A 7,375-nucleotide genomic window follows, 5' to 3' on the forward strand; every position below is an offset into this window, starting at 1 on the left:
AGGCGGGTCCTCTCTGTGACCCAAGGCCCAGCCCTCGCCCGGAAAAGCCCGTCCTGTTTCTGGCCCCAAAAGGCCGATGGCTTTCCAGCTGAGCGGTGGCGTGACTGGAGGAGACCCTCCAGCAAAGGCGCTGGAGTGACAGCAGGGACAGGCAGGTGCTCCCCGTCTGCAGGTGCCCGCGGCCGGCTCCCTGGGGTGCTGAGCCTCCTCCCGGCTCACGCCCACGGTTTTAGTGTGATTTACTCACTCAAGGGCACCTTTCCGCGAATGACCCAAAGAACCCTAGGTCTGCATGCCTCTCTGGACACCACGGGTCCAGCGAATACGTCTCGATTTTAAAAATAAAGAAAGAGGCTCTTTCGGGGGGGGGGAAGAGCTGGTGGGACTGTGGGGCTCGAATCTACACCCGCCAGGAGACCCACACCCCAGGGAGAGGAAAACGCCAAACCGACTCGCCAGGCTCTCGACACACACTTGATAAGCGACTAAGACGTGTCCCGCGTCTCTTCATCAAGGACACGCGCACTGACGGCCCCTCCAGAATCCCTCGCTCCCCAAGCCGCTCACACCCAACACCAGACGGGACAAAAGTGAAACCATAAAAAATGAGTGCACGGTGTACCCCCAAGAACAAAGATGACGTGGGTACGCCGGATCCGACACAACGCCCCGGCCTCTGTCCCCGCGTTTCCGAAAACCATCTGCCCGGGAGGGAGTGGAAGTCTCGACTCTCTGCGTGAAGCTCTGTGTCACCACCCGTGACCCCCAGCAGAAGTCAATAGCCCCAGGATTCTATAAATTGCACCACTGGCCTTTGCGAGCCCTCAATACCCAAATCCCCAGCCCAGAGGCAGGTTCGCTGGTCACGTCCATCCTCACTGCGACCCAGTGCAGCCGGGAGGGGACCCCGACCTGCCCCTGTCTGGGTACAGGGCTCCCGTCTGCAATCTCTGTAAGGAGTTTTCTGAGAAGTTCTCAGACCGAGTCGCCTCCACACCTCCTCAGTCAGCATCTGAGAAGAATCTGGAGCCTCAAGGGTGCCACGTACCACCAGTTGACAGGTATGTGCTTGACCAGCGGAGTCTCATAATCGCCCAGCTGAGGGGGATTCTGGGAGTGGCTCTACTTAAATGGGCCTTGGGTTCATGTTCTCTGCACTCCACCAAGACATAAATAGAACATTCTATTTATAAGTATTCTATTTCTATTAGATGTAGTAACATATTAACAAAATAGAATAAATAACCCAGAAATAGTGAGCTCCTCTAGATCCCCAGACGACGTCTGCAGAGCCCGGAGGCCCTAGTATACCTGCGCTATGGGATGGTCCAGGCCGGCTAGGTTACCTGAGCCGAACAGCCATCCCTGGACCTCCGGCTCCATCCCTGGGTCTCAGCCCCCTTCCCTGGGTCTCGGCCTCCTTCCTGGGTCTCGGCCCCCTTCCCTGGGCCTCCGCCTCCTCCCCCCCGCCCCGCCACCACACGCACACACAAACAACTATGTATTTCTGTCTCCTCCCACTTGCTCTCCGGTTCTTCTGGTGTCTTAATGCCCATACATTACACTGCTCCACTCAGAACACGCCCGCCCCCTATTCGTAAGGCCTTCGCCTCAGTGAGAGGCCATCTCCCTCCTGGGGTGTTCCTGACCAGAGGCATGATCTCAGTCTAATCACGAGGAAATCCCAGACACCCAGACAATAGACAGTCTATAAAGAAATGGCCTCCACCCTTCCAAACTGTCAAGGTCATCAACGACAGGGAAAGGCTGGGAAGCAGCACCAGATGAAAGGAGACTAACCCCACAGGGCGGCTGACCCTGGACTGGGTCCTGGGCCGGGAAGCAGGCTACGAGAGGCGTTACTGGACGTCTGAAATAGTTCTGAATGCGCCCGCGAGAAAGGTAACAGCGCCCGATCGGTGTGACATTCCCCGATTCTCGGCTCCGTGCGCAGTCACGTGACGATGTCTCGTTCAGAGGAAATACACACGAAGTGTTTAGAAATAAAAGGGCACAGTGTGTGCAACTTACTCTCAAAAAGTGTGTGTGCACGCGCATGTGCATGCACACGCACACGCACGCACACACACATGCGCGCACACACACGCGCACACACATGCGCGCGCACACACACGCACACGCAGAGAAGCGAGTGAGGCACAATGTTAAGAATCCGTCTGTGGTTGAGCCCAGGCCCCGCAGCCGGACGAGATGAGTCTAACGGCCCCTCTGCCCTGGGATCACTCCACCCCAGATGCGAAGGCCCCAGAGAGAGAGGCCAGCAGCCGCTGGCCATAGGTCCCGAACGGCCTCCTGCTGGCCTGTGCCGTTCCAGCAAGGTCAAGGGAACGGAGCCTCGAGGGCCCCCAGCGGCCAGCGTGGTGCGGTGCGAAGCCTGGAGACTCGCCCACCGCTGCCGCCACGTGCAAAGGACGGAAGTCAATCCCCAAATGAAAATCGAAGAGCCAGTCCTCATGGCGGGCGGGGACGTGACGCCAGCCCCTCGGCTACGGCTGAGAGAGCCGAGTTCTCACAAGGCTACGTGGCTTTTAAAAGTCGAGGAGCAAGTTGGAGGCAGAGATGGGACAGAATTAGGACGAATACTCTGTATCCCGGCCCCGAAGTGAGGTCAGTTGGCCGAGGGCACCGCATCTCCTGGACAACGCAGGTGCTCGGGAGCCCCCCGGACCCACCGAGTCAGAGTCTGCGCTTATCAGGCTCCCGGGGTGACTCGCGCACACCGCGAGGCCGAGAAGCGCCGCTCCCTCTCCGCAAGTCTCAGCCTTAAAAAGAATTTGCGCATCAGGAGTTCTGCAGTTTCTTAACATTCTTACAATTTTCTTCTGTGAGTTTTAAAATGGTATCAAAATAAAGTTATAAAACAAACAAAGAAGTTGGAGATAAACATCCCCAAAGGTAAGTGTTTAAACCCTGTGGCTCAGCAGGAGACGTGGAAGGAGGTGGAAGGAGGCAACAGCGACTGCTCTGGAAAGACGATGCCTCAAGTCACACCCGAGCCCCACACCTGAGCCCCGGCGGGCGCGTCACCAACCAGCAGGGGCTGAGAAGCCGCAAAGCGCTGTCGCGATGGAGAAAGAGGCGTCCAGGAAACCCCACCGGGGCATAAAAGTTATGCTGAACGGGGAGCACTCGCTCCTGAAACCTCCTCTCCGCCCCAGGGCAGGGCCCCCTGCAGGAACTCGGCTGTCGCAGACCCCTCCCTGGGGACTGACGTGTGAGCAGTGAGAGGCACCCACGCACCTACACAGACCCTTTTGCGACACTGCCATGTCTCCCGTCTGCTCTTCCAGGGGCCCGCCCACCATTCTCAGAGGCCGTCTGCTTTCTCGTAACTCCCCCCGCTCCCCTCCCCCCATCGAGACGGTACACGAGCCCCAAATCCCAACAGCCCCTTTGAGTCACGTTTTTCCGCGAACTCGCACACATACGTGATTAAATCTGTCTTTTGTCGCTTTAGTTTGCATGCCCCCAATTATTGAACCTAAGAGGGCAGAGCAAAACCCTCTCCTTGTCCCCCGAGATCGGGGGGGGAGGTGGATGGAGAAGCAGGGGTCAGAGGCCGGGGAGCGGGGTTCAGAGGCCGGGGAGCTGGACTCCGCCCTCGCCATCCGGTCAGTGTTCAAGCAGAGGCGCCCTCGGGACGTGGGGTTCTGGTCGGCACCGAACTTGTCACGATTTCCTTTTCTCTCTGGAAGTTCTGCCCCCGTCAGGCCACTTACTGAGCTCAGAGTTAACACCCTTATTTCACCCACAGCCATTGCACAGTCCCGCCCGGAGTCAGCGGTCATTTTCCCGTGGGGACCACAACTGTTACAGAAACCGCTGAGGACCAGGAAGGTGTCCCAATGCTGCCACCCCAGGACCGGACGTCTGACAGCTCGACAGCGCTCATGGCCACGGGCTCCACCACTGGCGAGCAATTCAGCAGCCTCGGGAGGTCGGGACCACGCGTGCTTGATAAGGGAGTGGGGGACAGAGCCTGCACAGGGTGGCCCCCGCCGCACGTGGACATGTGGCACCTCGCCGGAGCCGCGGGGACTTACCACTGGTCCCTGGAGAAGGAGACGAGGAAGCGGATGCCGGCGGGGAGCCGAGCCATTTACGCACTGAGCGCCGAGAGCCCCGGTCTCGAGTCCGACGCCTCGTGCAGAGGTTATCGCTCCCGGCTCCGGGGGGCTCCCTGGCCCCTGCTCTGCACAGCGAGAGAGTGAGGAGCGATGGCCTGCTGCGTCTCCTGTCCCCTCTTCCTTCCGGCGAGGCTCAGGTCTCTAAGAGGAGGAGGAGGAGTTGAAACGTCAGGTGTTCTGACAATGGCGCCATGGAGTCCTCGGCAGAGGGAACCCTTTGTGGTTGTCACCCAGCCCAGCTCACAGCTGGCCTGCCAGGGACAGGGCGCAGCCACCGCGAGGGCCACCAGGTGGCGGGAGAGTGTCTGCCCTGGGGGCGCCTGGTCAGTGATCAGGAACATGCATTTCACACGATGTTCTCAAGCCCCCGAGCTGTCTCCCTCTGGAAGGCTCCCACAGACCAGCCCAGACACCCTAAACCGCAGCGCCCCACAGAACGAATGTTGGCATTCACGAACATTCACGCGAGGCGGCTCCGCCCGCGGTCACTGCCAGAGCCGCCAGGGAGCCCGACTGTCCGGTGCACCCACCCCGGCCCAGGCCGCGTTAGGGCCGCGAGAACTGAGAGGAACGTGGGCCCGGACCAGACGGCACGGCAGGCCCCACGCCACTCATCTCTCTGTGGCTTCCCAACTGACTCGAAATGCGCCTAGCGCTACGGGGACGAACTGCGCCTCCTACCTGCCTCTTCGTTCCTCAGAGGCCATGGGAAGGGACCCCATCCTGAAGTTAGGGCCACAGGCAGAGAGCGGAGGAGGGAGGAGTGGGCTGGACGGGGCCGGGCACGCCAGGTGGGCCTGGTCTCCTGTCCCAAGGCCACCTTGGGGCTTGTCTTATTTTTCAGTTTTTCTTCTACGTTTGCAATGAGGAATCTTTTGGACCAATGTGTTAAACACACGATTCCCAGTACACCCAGCAGCACGGATTGTTGTTTTAAACTTATTGAAGATTCATAGGTTATAATTTTTTTTAAAGGTACTTTTGAATAAATATTAATCCGATTCAAAAAAGCTGACATTTATTTAATGCCTTCGAACAACTTCCTGGGGTAACAGACACGCCCTGGCGAGCAGTGCCAATCTGGAGGACTTACCTGCACGGCACAGGCCTGAGTCCACCCAGGGAGGACACGTCCCCACGTCCGCTACTGCCCTCCCCACAGAGCGAGCGCTCAATGAAACACACCCTTTTCAATGATTTTCCTTTACACGATTTTTAGAAAAGATAAATAAAAATCCTTGCCCTGCTTTCACCCCCCGCCCTCCACCCCTCCATCTCCCCCCAGGGAGGGAGTGGAGGGCCCTCTGCTCCAGCCAGGACCCACCTCTGCTCCCAGGGGCCTTACCGATCGCGTTATGTCTCAGCTACTCGTTCTACCTGGAGTGTCACCTGGCCCCATGGCTGACCTTGGGCTCCCTCACCTTCCCCAGCTAAGACGCAGGGATGAGCACCAGCCTGGCATGGGGCAGACGTTCAGTGAGTAGCAGCTGGCGTCATTCTCACAGTGAGCTTGGGAGAGGACGGGACTGCGGGGGACTGCCCCGTTCCCGTTACCTGGGTCACAACCCAGCACAGAGCAAGCGCCCACGAGACCTGTTGAACACACGTCCACAGTTTTTCCCAACTGTTTTTGTTCAAATCTCTAGATTTAGAAAATGTTACTAAAATTCTGCTCAAAATGAGTGGGCTTCTGTTTAGGCCTAAATATCCTTCAAGAAACAATTCTGCGATGGTGACTTCGGAGAAAAGGGTTGGTTTAAATGAGTGAGAGCCGGTGCCTGTAAAAGCTCACAGCAAGCGCGGTTAAGACCTCGAAAGACACTGCCCTCCCATGCGGGACATTAGGAGCTCAGCGTAACGAGGTCTCTGCCTCCAAAGTCTGGGCAGTGCCTTGAACATCATTCCACTGAGACCTGGTGGAGCCCTCTGAGGTCACAGGGAGCCTCGCATGTCCTCGCCTGAGCCTGTGACACGGAGGAAGAGGCTGGCTCACTTCTCAGCAGAACAATGAGGCAGGGAGCTGGCCCCGGGCAGCTCCAAGCTGTGGCCAGTTCAGGTCTGTCCAGTTTCCCTCTGCCCCTCCTACCTCCACCTCTCTTCCCCACCCCCGCCCTGGCCACCAACCCCACCGAGAGGGCAGAAGTGGAGCTAATCACTTGGTTTAAACCCTGTTATGGGCACAGCCCAAGTACATAAGATATACTTTTTTTAAAATGGCTCTTAATAGGCGCCCCTGGACCTCGCTCCGGTGGGGAAAAGTGTGAGAATATCCAGTTTCATTCTACTGTCAACGGGGGCAAGATGGGAAACACCCCACTAGGGCGTCTCTATGAGATCGTACAATGCGCGTTTTCACAGCCATCTTCCCCAAAGCCCGGCCTGGCCGGCCTGGCCAGCTCTTACGAGTGACCTGGGAAATCTGCATTCTCGAGTCCCACCCTCACACTCACCGCTTGGTGATCTGTGCCTCCTAGAAAGTTCCTTATACTCTTCGGAGATGAAAATAATGAGACTCAAAAGTAAGGAATGGCCAGAGTCATATAGAAAGGGTCACTCCAGAGCCGAAGCACCGCTGTAAATAATCAAAGCGACCCTGTGCGCTTCAGACAAGCTACTCGGAGACGAAGTTTTTAAAGCTGATCTTTTAAGGAGGTGGGTGGGAAACACGTGTCCCCCATAAACACTTTCTGAGAGGGAGGAAACCACTTCCTTTTAAGAAACAAAACAAAACGCTCTCTGTGGCTTGTGTGGTAGAGGTTCTGGTCAACGCTAAGGATGAAGGGCAGTGGCCGCCCTCTGTTCTCCACGGCTTACACACAAAAGGCACCCTCTCTCCACGCCACTCTGGACCCCAGAACAGGACGGCAAAGGTGGTCTGCATGAGCCAGAACCTGCCAAGGCAGTTCCCATGGGCATGGGGTGCTCCCGGGCTGGAGCCCCCGACTTCAAGCTCGATCTAGGAGGGGACTAATGCAGGAGCTCCGGGGACTCTGAGCTACTCACTCAAACCGCCTCACACGACTTAAGGCCAAGGGCAGGCAGATGCGCCAGCAGTGAGCTCTGCGAGACCGCAGGAAACGCCGGCTCAGGGTTCCACCTTCGGAAATTCGGACCCGGGCCGGGCTAAGGGTCTCTCCAGGTCCTCCGTTCGAATGCAAATCCTGATGGTCCGCGGCGTCACCAGAGGCCAGCCTCCGATGTCAGGGGATGAGGGGGTGGGGTTTGGG

At 57.8% G+C, this 7,375-nt stretch overlaps 1 protein-coding gene across 1 annotated transcript in view; it reads right to left on the reverse strand.

Annotated features, from left to right (window-relative positions):
* SLC37A1 (solute carrier family 37 member 1) overlaps nt 1–6,243 on the reverse strand; it is a 43,490-nt gene extending 37,247 nt beyond the window's left edge. Inside the window, exon 1 of the mRNA XM_015593112.2 lies at nt 4,065–6,243. Coding sequence (XP_015448598.2) covers nt 4,065–4,120 — 56 coding nt within the window. The 5' untranslated portion in view covers nt 4,121–6,243. The remainder of the gene's footprint in view (nt 1–4,064) is intronic.
* Nucleotides 6,244–7,375: the final 1,132 nt, after the last annotated feature.

This window comes from Pteropus alecto, unplaced genomic scaffold, assembly GCF_000325575.1.
Source record: "Pteropus alecto unplaced genomic scaffold, ASM32557v1 scaffold97, whole genome shotgun sequence".
Classification (NCBI taxonomy): domain Eukaryota; kingdom Metazoa; phylum Chordata; class Mammalia; order Chiroptera; family Pteropodidae; genus Pteropus; species Pteropus alecto.